The 13767-nt window shown below is 46.8% G+C and overlaps 1 protein-coding gene across 2 annotated transcripts in view; it reads left to right on the top strand.

Annotated features, from left to right (window-relative positions):
* Positions 1-5566: 5566 nt before the first annotated feature.
* Positions 5567-13767, top strand: part of LOC145412627 (methionine synthase-like) — a 419211-nt gene continuing 411010 nt past the window's right edge. For both annotated transcript variants that reach the window (XM_080282544.1, XM_080282543.1), the window contains exon 1: positions 5567-5683. In XM_080282544.1, the coding sequence (XP_080138670.1) occupies positions 5653-5683 (31 nt within the window). In that variant the 5' untranslated portion in view covers positions 5567-5652. The remainder of the gene's footprint in view (positions 5684-13767) is intronic.

Here is a 13767-nt window from a genome sequence, read left to right as displayed (position 1 = left end):
GTAGAGCAGTGGGAGGGGGAAGGCGTCGCAAGGCTTGGCTTCCTCCATGTCTCCTCCTATTAGGCCTCGGGGGAGTGTGAGTGGGTTGAAGGTGGCGATTCGCACTGCTCGGACGTGGGGTGGGAGGAAGGTGGGTGATAGAAGACAGGAGGAGAAAGCCCCTGGTGGTAGGTTAGGGGAGAACAAGACAGGTGCTGCTGGGCCTGTTCAGTTGCAACCAAGCCTCGTGTTGGGGGGGATGGTTATGGCGGAAGCAATGGTAGCAGGAAAAGTAGGAGATGGAGAGGGAGAGGGAAGGGGGAGAGGTGTGATGAGGGGTGGGGTGGGGGAGCATGGGGGTGGTGGTGTGCACATGCAGAGTGGCTGGGGGGGGGGTGGCTGGATGAAATTGAAGGCAGCGCTTGTGGCAATTGATGTTGGTGTGGAGTTTCTGTAAGAGATCCAGCCCCAAGTAGCCATCATAGGCATGGCAGGTAGAGTCGAATACAATGAATTGGTGCTTGGTGGAGACTTTTTGGTGAGTGTCAGTCCGCAAAGCCCGGATTTCCCCACGGATGGGCAGGGGGCCATCCCCCGTGTCTACGAGGTGGGCTGAGGTGGGGAGAAGGGGGCCGAAGTCGGAGGTGTGGCAGGAGTAAAAATGGGTGTAGAGGCAGGATCTGGCTGCTCCCGTGTTGACCAGCAGCCTCGCCTTCACCCCATGTAGCCTCATTTTGTCATAGACTGGGGGTCGGTATTTTTGTGAGGTGGTCCCTGCCACTGTGGGGAGGTGGGGGGGGCGGACCTGAAAATCCATTTGTTGCACGGTGTTCTCCTCGTTGGGCTCCACTTCCCCAGGATCTGTGTAGTTGATGGATGGAGCATCTTCTTTGGGTCCATTGTCGTCCAGGGATGAAACCTTCCAGCGCCCTTGCGCAGTTGTCCTGTGTCATGCGGCTTTCAGCTGGTCACCTATGTCAAGCAGGGGGCAGCTGCGACTGCAGGTGGTGAACTCCCACGGATTTATTGATATTAGGTTCGAATTTTCTCTGGGGTTGGGGCGCTTCTTTGGAGGTTGTGCCCTGGGTATGGTAGGTGTTGGCTCCGGGTTGGGTTGAGGTGGAGTCTGTGATTTCTGTTGTGCCATCTTGTGAGATGGGAACTTGCTGACAGCATTTATTGGCTGGGGGTTGGGGTGGGCAGCGAGGAGGCGTTGTACAAGCTGTAGGCCTCAGTCGAGATCTCCCGAAAGGTCATATATTGTAAAATGTTCCCTGGCTGTGCTCGGGAGGATCCTCAGCAGGGCACTGAGTATATGTTGGTCCTGCATCAGCTTCCGGGTAGGCGGCAATGACGAGTAGCCTGGCCTGGATGAATGTGTCATCCAGGCTTCCGTCATATGTGAGGGCGTCTAGTTGTGATAGGGCTACAACTTTGCCCGGTGATGGCGTGACTGCCTGTTTCACTATTTCTGTGAATTGTTCCCATTTTAGTTCAGGGACAATTTTTGCAGCTATGCTTGCTACTACTCTACTGTTTTGCCCAGGTGTGGCAGCGTGACGGCAATTTTTTCTCTCGTTTTCAAAGCCTATATCTAATGTGAGTTTCACCATAGTCAGGTACACATCGATGTCATATTGTTCGGGGTTGAATTTTGGCAACTGGATGTGGGGTTTGACCGCCATTGTGCTTGATTTCCCTGTTTTGCTCCTCTGTGTTCTGATCGGGTCAAGAACCACCACTGGCTGCCAGCTTTATGCTGGATGTTTTTAGGCCAACTTCTCGTCCTAAAGACACCAGCAACTGAGCGGGGTCCTCTCTTGAGACCAGAAATAGAACCCCTAGCAGTGGAACAGGGCATAAAAACTAGGCAGGCCACCTGAACACATATATTGCCTTAATTCAACTTCCTTACAATATACATTCAATGATATACAAAATGAGGCACAGGTACAGTGACAGGCTTGTTAATGACAGTACAACACACTATACATACACTGCGATAGCCCTCAAGTCATTAACATATATAAATAATACATAGGGATTGGAGATACAGTCCATAAAGTCCTTTTCCCCTCAGTCCTTATATATTATTCTTGGCTCCTGAACTCAGGTAATCCACACATTATGTTAGAGTATTCAGTTTGTAGACACTTTCACTATTAGCGTTCACTGTCTCACTGTCCTGACTGTGGACGGACACTGTCACTTCCAGGTCTTTGTCACGGCACTGAGATTACATTCTGGCGTCTTGTGGGCTGCTGATGGCTGGGCTCAATCAAAGGTGGCACACAGGGGTCTGAGGGTGGCCCACCAGTGTATCCTCCCGAAGGAAGCACAGGACTTCTACTGGGGGCGTCACTGCCCGGGCGTGTTTCTGGTCGGGGGTGCAGGAAGGCTCTCTCCTGGTGGGGCCTCGACCAGGTGAGTGGCCCTCGGGGCTGGGGCTGAACAGTGTCAGGAGCTGGGCCTGCCTCTTCTTACTCCAGGAGGAGGGCCGGTGGTGAGTGGGGTCAGGGCTGTCCCTGGGAAGACGGGGGCTGCAGTCGCCTCTGGACTGGGGCGCCGTCAAGGGTTGGCTGTGGCATCTCATCCGTGGGACCTCCGTCAGGGCCGGGCATCGTCCAGAGGCAGGCTGAAGGGTGTGGATCCCTTCCTCAGGTATTGGACCCTGCCATCACTCCTCAAGTGGCAGCTCCTCTGGGGAACCACACCTGGAGGATGAGACAAAGGGGCATCCTGCACGGCCTCCGGATGGAGAGTTGGTTGCACCAGAGACCTCTGATGGGAGAACCCTCGGGATTGTGGATGAAAGGAGTACAGTGGCCATCGCCACAGGTCCACAGGCCCTCAGAGTTGCAGCAGAAGGACGTACAGTGGTCGTTCCTTCCCCGGTACGTACAGTGGCCATTACCGTGTCACTGCTTCCGAAGGAGGGAGAGGTAGATGAGGGACTTACAGTGGCCATTCCCTCCCTGGCACATACAGTGGCCATTGCTGTGGGTCTGCCTGCCTGACAGGAAGTAGCTGAGGGACGTACAGTGGCCATTCCCTCCCCGGTACGTACAGTGGCCATTACCGCGGTGCTACTCCCGTAAGAGGAGGAGCTGGATGAGGGACATACAATGGCCGTTCCCTCCCCAGTGCCTACAGTGGCCATTGCTGCAGTTCCACCTCTTCTGCTTCTGCCTGCCGACGTGCATACAGTGGCTGTCATGCCAGGGCTAACCCCAGATGTGGCAGCAGCAGAAGAGCATCCAGTGGCTGTTACTACGGTGCTGCCTGGGACTGTATCTGGAGCAGTCCCACCCTGATCCTGATGAAGTCTGGTCCGGCCGAGATGTAGGTGGCCGTTACTGAGATGTCATGGTTAGGCGTGTTGAGGGGAAGAGAGGCATAGGGCCGGGTACCTCTGGGCGTCTGGGGGCTGCGGCCCCTGCTGGGTCGAGCTGCCGTCAGGAGCTGCCTGCGGCATCCCTTCCTTGTAGAGTCCATCTGTGGAGGGCGTCACCTGGGCACTGGCTGCAGGGCACTGATCCCCAGGCTTGTGCTGGGCCCTCACCAAGCTCCTCCAGCTGCAACTCCTCAGGGGAACTGCACCTGTGGGGAGAGAAAGGCATCCCGCTCGGCCTCTGGATGGGCTGTGGGCCGAGCCAGGGACTTCTTCCAAAGGGGTAGTCACAAGGGCAGTGGATGAAGGGCATATAGTGGCCGTACCTTCCTCCATGGTGCGGTTGGAGGTCGTCACCGTGGTTCCACTGGCCCTCAAGACAACAGCCAAAGAGCGGATGGTGGCCGTCTCTTCCTTCCCGGTACAACTGGTGGCCATCACCATGGTGCTGCTTGGGACTGAACTGAGACAAGTCCTGACAAGTCCCACCCACTCCTGGCGAAGGCTGGCCTGGGTGCAGTGTAGTCTGCTGGGGCGGCGTTCCTTCTGGTGGTTGCGTTGCGGGGAAGAGGGGCGCAGGGTCGGGGGGGACATAGGCCCGTCTCGTCTGGCCCTTACGCACTCCCTATGTGCCTCCCCGTGGTCTTTTCCTGGGTTTTGTGTTGGGCCGTGGGTCCTCCCTGGGGTGGGTGTTGCGACACCCCTCCCTGGGCTTCCCGTGGGGGTGGGCACTTCAATTCCGAATATTATATCACAGCAGATACTGATGGGCCTTGGCAGTCTAGAAAATTGAATGCCTTCGTGATGGTGATATTGAAATTTACCACAGATTATGTATTCTGAATGATGATGATGCCATTCTAGGGGAGTATGTGAATATTGTAACCAATGGAAGTTGACTGTTAACACGGGCAATACCAAGAGGTAAAATCAGGCAGCCTCAACCTTTTACATTTGGCATGATGAAATGAAACTGAACTGTATATTTACTAGGGATTTAAATCAATTACAATGGCAACCGTGACGATGACGAGGAGCCTACACATCATATGGTCGTGCACCGTGGTTTGGAGCGAAGCAATTGTGGCGTCCACTCCAGAGCCAAATGTCAACCCTCCTCATAATTTCCCTGCACCTTGCCGTGGGATAGAACCCTATGCCGACCCTGGTGAGGTGTTGTCTACCACTAAGGAGTGCCAGTTCCCTACACGATGTATTTGTTATACTGTACCTGTAGGACGGTCCCACAGCAGCCTAGCTGTCGATTCCCTGTGATCGACAGATGTACATCGTCTGACAGACTAGGGTTAAGCAACAAAAACAGCAATGGCAGTTCTAAGCAGGGCTTTTCCAGAATAATAAAGCAAGTTAGGAGGGCCCTATAAGCCCTATCAAGTAGTCTTTTTCTTTCAGTCGATATTGACTGACATTTCAGACAACTGTACTGTATTACAAATTCACACATATGGCTGCGAAGTGTGAGGCATTGAGGATCTACAACCAGTAGAAATACTCTACAAAATTTCTGAAAGGACCGCAACAGACAGTGATAGTGAGATTCGTCCACGAGACCTATAGTAGTTACAAAAGAATTATTGCTTACTTGCGCAGATTAATGTCTGCCAGTGTCTCCAACTACCCCTTCCCCCCGGAGTCATCTCTTCTGTAGGAAATTCACTGGCCATTTTTTTTATTTTTTTATTATTATTACTTCATTCAACACCTGACGGAAAGTTTTCAGTAATGTCAAGTAAAGTTTTCAATTAAAGAAAAAAAATCGTTTCATTTCCGATCTCTAATAACATTTGGTCCTGTGTTAGTATAGTCTATATACTCATTATCAGACTGTGGTGATATTTGACGTTATATGGTCACATGAAATAAAAGTTTGGATCAGTATTCAGCCAGGCAAATTTCAGCACTTCATTACGCGACAGGCGTCGTGGCAATTCCCGAATCAGCTGATAATCACGTGCCAGAATTTACCAATATTTGCTAATGTATTTCCACTTGATATTTTGCCTAGCACGTTGATAATTACTTATACTAGTGATTAAAAACGCTCATAATAGATTATGTTAACATTATTGTTTTATAATAATATAAGAAATACCATTTACCCGCTAGGAACAGTAAGCCGAAGTTAGAGTCAGGAGACGAACACGTGGATGTGCGGCATATATAAGTTTTGTCGTCGTAAGCATCTGTCTCTTGAGATGTCAGCTGGATTGTACAGCTGTTCTTTGTAACATTTTGCAGTGTATTGCGGCTTGTGGAAAACAATGAAACATAAGCGACCTGCAGCCATGCCAGGTAAGAAGTGTTTCCTTCTATTTTAGGCTGTCTACCACATATTGCATAGCGTCCTTGTTGAACCTAACACCTTCCAAATTAAGCCAAATATTCTAGTTTTGTGTTTGAATAAATTCCAAGTGTTTAGTCATTGTAGAAGCGTTTGGGGAGGTCTTTTATGAAGTTTGTCTACTCAGTTAATTGGTCAGGGACGAGTTATTAATAATTGCATTGCGTGAGGGGCTGCATAGGGGGCAGTGAAGTAAAGTGCTACCGTGGTGTGGATGTCATTGGCATTGTTTTTAACTTTCACATGAAGGAGGTACCAGAACTGCATGAATCCATTTGGAAATGGCCAGTAAGATAAAATGCGACATCATAGTGCTAGTTCTGATAGGCTTAGGCCTAGTAATGTAATGCTCACAGTGTTCCAGAATCGCACAATTTACCTAACCCTTCATAGTGTATAATCGTATTTTATGAAATGAACACTAGAAACTACATAATAATAATGTAGTTTTTGTATGAGAAAACTATTTGGCAAGATGGAAGGTTTGAGGGTACTGGTAGGTTCTGTTTTTAAATGTGGCTAATGAATACTGAATATAGGGACAAAAACAGGATATCTATATACCTGTATATCTGTATCTATATCTATCTATATATCTGTATCGATCTATCTCTCTATCTATATATGTATATATATATATAATATATATATATATATAATATATATATATATATATATATACATTGGTATATATATATATATTACCCAAGGATGGGAGAAAACTTGCACTTTGGGGATGAAAATTTATTACAGCTTTAATATTGGGTCACAGATAGGTTTAGGCCCAAGTCCAGGGTGGTAGAGATATAAAAATACCGTCAGGTGCTGGAATGCACTTATTTGTCTATACTTTATCCCATATAAAGTCACCCAGGGGATGAGAACAGTCTCTGCCAGCAAACAAATCTTTAGTATAAAGATCACAGCCAGAGACTTGCTTACCAGCTTAAATATAAAATAAGACCACAAATTCCTACTCAAATCATAGGCGGCATGTTCAGGTTACAAATATTAATAACTGGGGCCTTTCAAATTATCTTGCAACTCTCCAGATCATAATAATGCATAAATACCCTCCTACTTTATTTTGGGACACTAGACTACCTATTGCAACAATGTATACAATGGATTTTATATAACATCCACCTGTTGATGAAGTTGAAAAATAACAATCCAGCAGCTTATTCTGACATACTTCTTTCAACAAATATTTGTACTTACAACTACCTTCACGTTAAATCAGTAGCACCTTAGCCTGTTGAAACATAGTGCATATAGAACTTGACCTCCTAACTCATTTAAGCATGAATAAATATATGACTATGTACAGCTGCCTGGAGGTCACTCCAGTCTTCCCTTGAAAACAAAAACGTTCTTTTATCCACATTAGTCAGATATATTTCCTCTGCTTTATATTCAAGCACACTTAAATCAAAATTCTTATTGTTAATACTGCTTACAAATATGAGACTCAGATAGGTTACAATAGCCTCAACATTATCAACTACTGTATATACAAAAAAGAAACAACCATTTTCTTCCATTATTTACAAGTATGATTAAAGGAAAATATTTTCACCTCTATGTATATACAGTATATATATATAAACACACAAAACTGCAAATTGACTAAGGACCTACACACACAGAATTGCTATGGGAGAGTTGTCTGTCTTTGTGTTTCCACCTCTACCAAGTGAATTTTGGGGGCAAGAAGTAACTGGCAACTCCTTTGGTGTTGGCGGGAGGTGGTGAAACACTCAGGATGTCAGTGCTTGCCCAGAAGCGAGAGTGGGCGTATATGTTCCCTCTGCTCTGAGCTTGCACCTCCCTCTTTTTTCGTTAGCATTACTGTTTGCCCTGTTATTTTCTTAGAGTCGAATTGTCATGCCTGGAAAGTACTGCTCAAGGGACAAGTGGGTCTGTATCATTGCATGGAGGCAGGATAATGTCCCTGTCAACATGATCTGTGAACATACTGGATGTGCAAAGTTGACCGTCATGAAGAATCTTGCTGCAGCGCGCGGCCTACCACCTGATGTCATACCAGAACACAAGCATGGCAACGGAAAGAAGAGGATGACTTCCAGAGGTCTAGATATGCTTCTGAAGAGGGAAGTAATCAGGAATCCTCGACTGACAGCAACAGAATTGAAGAGAATACATCCCCAGCTGTTACAAGACATCTCAATTTGAACTATCCAACACCACTTGCAGAAGGAGCTGGGTTTGCCAAGCAGCACCGCAGCCAAGAAACCGCTTCTCATTGACTGCATGAAGAAGCAGTGCCTTCATCGGATGAGTGGAGAAAAGTTATGTTTTCCGACAAAAGCACATTTCACATTTCCAGGTGCGTTCTGCCAAGGTTCATCGCCCTGCCTCCCTTAGTTGATATGACCCTGTTTACACGGTGCCGACTGTTAAGCACCCACAATTAGTAATGGTATGGGGGTGTTTCTCAGTTGAACGGGGAAGGGGAGGTCTTTACTTTCTTCCTAAGAACTTGATGATGAATGGTGGCCGGTACATTCAAGTTCAGAAAGATCGTTTGTTAAACTTTTTAGCTATTCATGGGTGCAACTTTTTCATGCATGATTCAACTCCATGTCACAAGATAGGTGACAAAATGGCTTCAGGATAATCGGATTGAGGTCCCCGAGTGGCCTAGCAACAGTCCAGATCTAAATCCGATAGAAAACTGCTGGGCAAAGATGAAGACAATCATGGCAGAGAAGTAGACATCCAATCTGGACACCCTCAAGACTGAACTGACAGATGTTTGGTGCAAAGAAATGTCCTTTGAGTGCTTTAGAGATCTAAGTGATTCCATGCCAAAATGCATCCAACTGGTCCTGAAAAACAAGGGAAACATGATTTCATATTAATGAATGACATCTCATGAGCAAACATTGTGATATACTATGATTTATGTGTTTTTTAATACCTTGTGGGGGGAGGTCCTAAGTAAATTTGAGGTAGCTATACACATATATATATATATATATATATATATATATATATATATATATATATATATACAGTATATATATATATTTATATATATATGTTTATATACTGTATATATAAAATGTGGCATGTGTTAGGAGTGTAATGCTGTATGGTAGCAAGACCTGGGCGGTAAAGGAAGAGGATATTTGCAGGCTCAAACGTACAGAAATGGCAGTGATTAGGTGGATGTGTAGCATATCGTTGAGTGCAAGGCCTGGGGGGCCTAAGTTTATGATGGAATAGTTAAGAGGTAGGATGGGACTGGATTGTATTGGTGTTGTGATGAGGAGAGATAGACTGAGATAGTTTGGGCATGTGGAGAGGATGGGGGATGATAATTGGGTGCAGAAAATGAGAAGTGTTAATGTTGGTGGTAGGATAGTGAGAGGTAGACCAAAACAGACCTGGGATGAGGTAATTGACTGTGACCTCATGGTTAAGGGACTAAAAAGGAAAGCTGCCAGAGATCAAGCAGCATGAAGAGTTGCTATTAGGTGACATGCAAGGTGTTGGGACCATCAAAAATGAAAATTATATACAGTAATCCCTCCAATATCCGACGTAATAGAGCCATAGGCAGATCTGGATAGTGGTCCTGTCCAGATATTGGGCCCCAGCTTCTGGATTTGTACTTATGGACCCTAACTCAGAAAAACACCTATACAACTCCCTCTGGACATGCATAGCACCTATTTAACCCGCCCCATCCCGACCACTTTTCCACCACATACTCCCCCCAGTCCTGACCATTTTTGGAAAATTTTTTTTTTGGCTCAGACCTCCGCTTTTGGTGAGAAACATCGAAAATTCATAGAGAAATCGCTCACCTGAGGTTTAAAATACTCGATACAGGTAGGAGTACTTCCTTACCTTACTGGGTTTTCTAACAGGCTGGCACCAAAGAAAACGAATTCTATGGGAGGATAACTATTTCACACCACTCATAAATGGTATTTATTTATTTACTTGGTACGAATTTATATGTAGTACGAGAGTATATTGGTTTTCAAGCAGTAATATAGGTATTATAAGCATTGTTTCACTCACTAACTCATCACTATACCTGACCTTTTTTTGCCACATTAGCTGATCATCATTTCTGACTGTTTCTTCCTCTAATGCTATGTAAAGTTTGTCCTCCACATTGTCATTGATTGGGGAATCACTCTGGCCCTGAATTTCGTACCGTGGCATGACATGGCTTTACTGGCCAGGTCACTGATAACAGGTGAATTTCTGAGACAATGGTGTGCAGGGGGAGGGGGAGGAGGTCATGCTGGGTAAGGCATTGTCCCCACCTTGCATCTTGTAGAGAAAGGTGTCACGTGTATACGTACCAAAAATCACTCGTGAAAATTGAAAATTGTGCAAATTAGGGACCTTGCAATTGATTTGCGTTTATGTACGTCAACGGGATTGGCAGTGAAAAAACGTATGGACGTTAAAGAATGTCGACGGGACGCCGTGGGTTAAGACCCAAATCACACCAATAAGGGACATAAAAGACTGAAATAAATGCAAAAGAAGCATAAAATGAGGTTTCTGAGTTAGGTTCATACAATATTCAACATTCTGGGTACTTACAAGTCCCTGGCTTCTGGACTGGTAGTTTTGGATCCTAACCCAGCCCAACTCAGAAAAACACCTCCCTGCTGCACATGCATAGCACCTAAGACACAGCATATTCACACCAATAAGGGACATAAAAGAGTGAAATGAGGTGTTTGAGGTAAGTATAGTATGGAAAATACAGTAGAGTACAGTATGAAACATTCTGCCTACTTACAGCAAGTCCATGGCCATCTCGATGAATAACTGCCTCCTCTCGGACTCTGACAGTAAGAAGGATTTCCTGAAGCACTTGCAGTACACTGTTCATGAAGTCTTGCACTGAACTTAGTCATTCGCACTCAGAAGTCCATGCTGTTCACAGTGCGCACTCTTGTCTAACTTATGCTTCGTTGTAACTTAATAAGTGTTGCACTCTGCACTTTAAGTCTTTCCACTCTTATAACCATTTTCTAAAGCAAAAACACACAAGTTTATATACGTTAAATTTAGTCCAAAAATTGTTTGTCTTTTCACTCACAACTGTAAATCCTTAACACAATGCACTGTTTTTTTCACTGCACAACACTGTAAATTTCCGTGTGGTCTAGTGGAGAAGTTCTTGGCGTCTATTCACTCAGAGTCCGAGAGTATCGCTGGCAGGTGACCTAGGGGTGCGTCGCTGGGTCGTGGTGATGGTGTACCCACTGCAGAAGACTCTGAAGACAGAGGCAAACTCACGTCGAGCGGTGACTCCACCGTGGCTGATATGCTGGGCTGTGGCTCGGAGCATGAGGGCCTGTCTTGGGGAGACAACAGAGTGGAGCCAGGGCTGGGCACAGCGGGGGACACGGGCCTGAAAAAACTGTCAATGGTTGATTGACACAAGGAATGACGATTCTGACGATTAATGATGCGCTGCCTGAAAGCACGCACTTCCTCCACAAATCCCAAGGGCCCCATCTCCCTGTTGCAGTCCGGGTGTTCCAGGTAGTCCAGAATGAACTCTACATGTTCCCGGAGAGCGCTCAGCTTGGGAATGGCTGGAGTTGTGTCATGCTGAGAGGAGTCCGCATCATTGTCGCTGTCCTCGTCGGAATCTTCAAGCTGGGTACTGACACCTGCAACTGAAGATGCTATCTCGATATCAGACAGGGTCTGATACCCAGGATCGCCCTCGTCGTCATCCAAACACTCATGCACGTCGTCCACATCAACATCGTTGCCATGCGTGCATAGCTGTGCATGGAAGTCATCCACGTCAAAACCTAGGAAATCGTACACATCCGTTCCGAGAAGCAGACGAGACCAACCATTTTCTAGAATCTTGACAGGGATTTCCTTCCATGCACTGGCCCTGTTGTAGATTGCAGACTTGATGTTGTAGCGGCGAAGGTTTTCCAAAGTCCGCTGGCCTCACGTGTCCCGTCCCTCCCTGCGCTCGTCCTCGTCCTCGAGAACAACCATCACCTCGTCCAGGAACTTCCTTTGGTACAGCCTCTTCGTTGCCACGATCACTCCTTGCTCCATTGGTTGGATGAGAGCAGTCGTATTAGGTGGCAGAAACATGCACCTAATGCAGCCATTCTCAGCCACCAAGTCCTTGTCACACGGGTGGGCAGGTGCATTGTCGAGGAGGAGGGGGGCCTTTACCTGGTTGCGTGGGATTCCCACAGTCTCCGTCTGGTAATGTATGACCTCCTTGACGAAATGGCGGTGGAACCAGTCTTTGAAGATCTGGGCTGTAAACCATGCCTGCAAAGAATGGTACCAGACGACAGGAAGGACATTCATCACCCCACGAAGACACCGAGGCTGCTTTTCACGGCCAACAATAACGGGCTTAAGCCAGTGCATGCCATTAGCATTGGCACAACATAAAGCAAATATCTGTTCCTTGGAGAGCTTGCGGCCATATACACGCTTCTCCGTCTCCTCGGCTAGAGTGTTCGTTGGCAAAGAGCGATAGAATAAACCAGTTTCGTCAGTGTTGTAGACTTGACCGAGAATGAGGCCCTCCCTGTCGATCAAGCCCTTCACCTTGTGCCGAAACTCGTCAACTCCATCCTCGTTAGCGTCCAAAGCTTCGCCATGAGCCTTACGGTCGGTAAGGCCATGCTGTAATTTAAACGTGAAGAGCCAACCCTCGGATGCCTTGAAGTCTAGGGCGTCGTGAAGCCTGGCGAACTTCTCAGCAGCAGCCTTCAGCTCCATACCACATACCATCACACCAGCAGCACGTTGCTGTCGATACCAAATGAACGTGGAGCGGTCGACTTCGGCAAACTTGGGAGTAAACATCACCTTCCTCTCCACGTTGCGTTTGCTTCTCGACGAGAAGTCAGCCGTGTACTGCATGAGTTTGTCTTGGGTTCTCTTAATATCAAACAAAGTAGATCAGGCCAGGTTGAACTTGCGGAGGATGCGGGAAGAAGACCACCCCACATCTACTTTCTCCAATATCTCCCGCTTCTTCTCCAGAGTCAACACCACTCTCTTCCTCTTCTCAGACGGCAGGGCCATCATCACACACACGAAGGAAAGGCTTGAGAGCAGCAGGAGAGCCTGCAGCAGGTAAGGCACTGCCACAAAAGCAAACACATGGGCAGCCATGACGACGAGCGTTCACTAGCGATGAGAGACAGGCGGAAAGTGGGGAGGATGCAGGGGCGCTCTAGCGGACGTTGGAGGAATGACGCGCCACAACAAATCTGTTCCACGCCCCGCGCGCCAAGTTCAGATTATGGGCGGGGAAAAATAGTTTTTTTTTTTTTTTTTTTTTTTTTCCCCGAACCATTTTGGGAATATTGGATCCTGGGACGATTATTTCCGGTTGGTGGGGATGTTCGGATATTGGGCGATAGGATATTAGAGGGATTACTACATATATATATATATATATATATATATATATTTATATACTGTATGTACAGTAAAACCTCGATATAACGGACTTCAGTATAGCGGAATTCGCTTTTATCGGACTCGAGGAGCCAAGTGGACTAAATTCTTATGCATCAGGAAAAGTCCAATAAAGCCAGAAGCAGTCCTTTCTTTGAATAAACGAATAAACAAACAAACGGCGGAGATACCATAACATCGGTCCCTCCTCTCTCTCTCCTCCTCCATACCTTCTCTTCCTCCTCGTCCCCTCTCCGGTGAGAGAGAGAGAGAGAGAGAGAGAGAGAGAGGTAAAACTGAAAATGGAAATAACTGTGAAAATGAGAGTAACAGTGAGGGTAAAAGAGAGCACACAAGTGAATATGGAATGTCCAAGTTAACAGAGAGAGAGAAAGAGAGAATAAATACAGAAATGACAAGTGGCGTTCCCTTGGCATAAACAAATGAGGGAGATAGGCATAACCTTGGTCTCTCCTCTCTCTCTCCTTATATAATCTCCCCTTCTCTCTGTCTCCGGGAGAGAATGAAAAAGCGAAGATTAGTGAAGGCATTGTGAAGGTGATAGTGATGGTAGTGT

The sequence above is a fragment of the Coenobita brevimanus genome, chromosome 93 (genome assembly GCF_032717465.1).
Source record: "Coenobita brevimanus isolate Jiangsu-jjx chromosome 93, ASM3271746v2, whole genome shotgun sequence".
In the NCBI taxonomy this organism is placed as follows: Eukaryota; Metazoa; Arthropoda; class Malacostraca; order Decapoda; family Coenobitidae; genus Coenobita; species Coenobita brevimanus.
The sequence above is the reverse complement of the archived record's forward strand: the minus strand, read 5'-3'. Positions and strand labels throughout refer to the sequence as shown.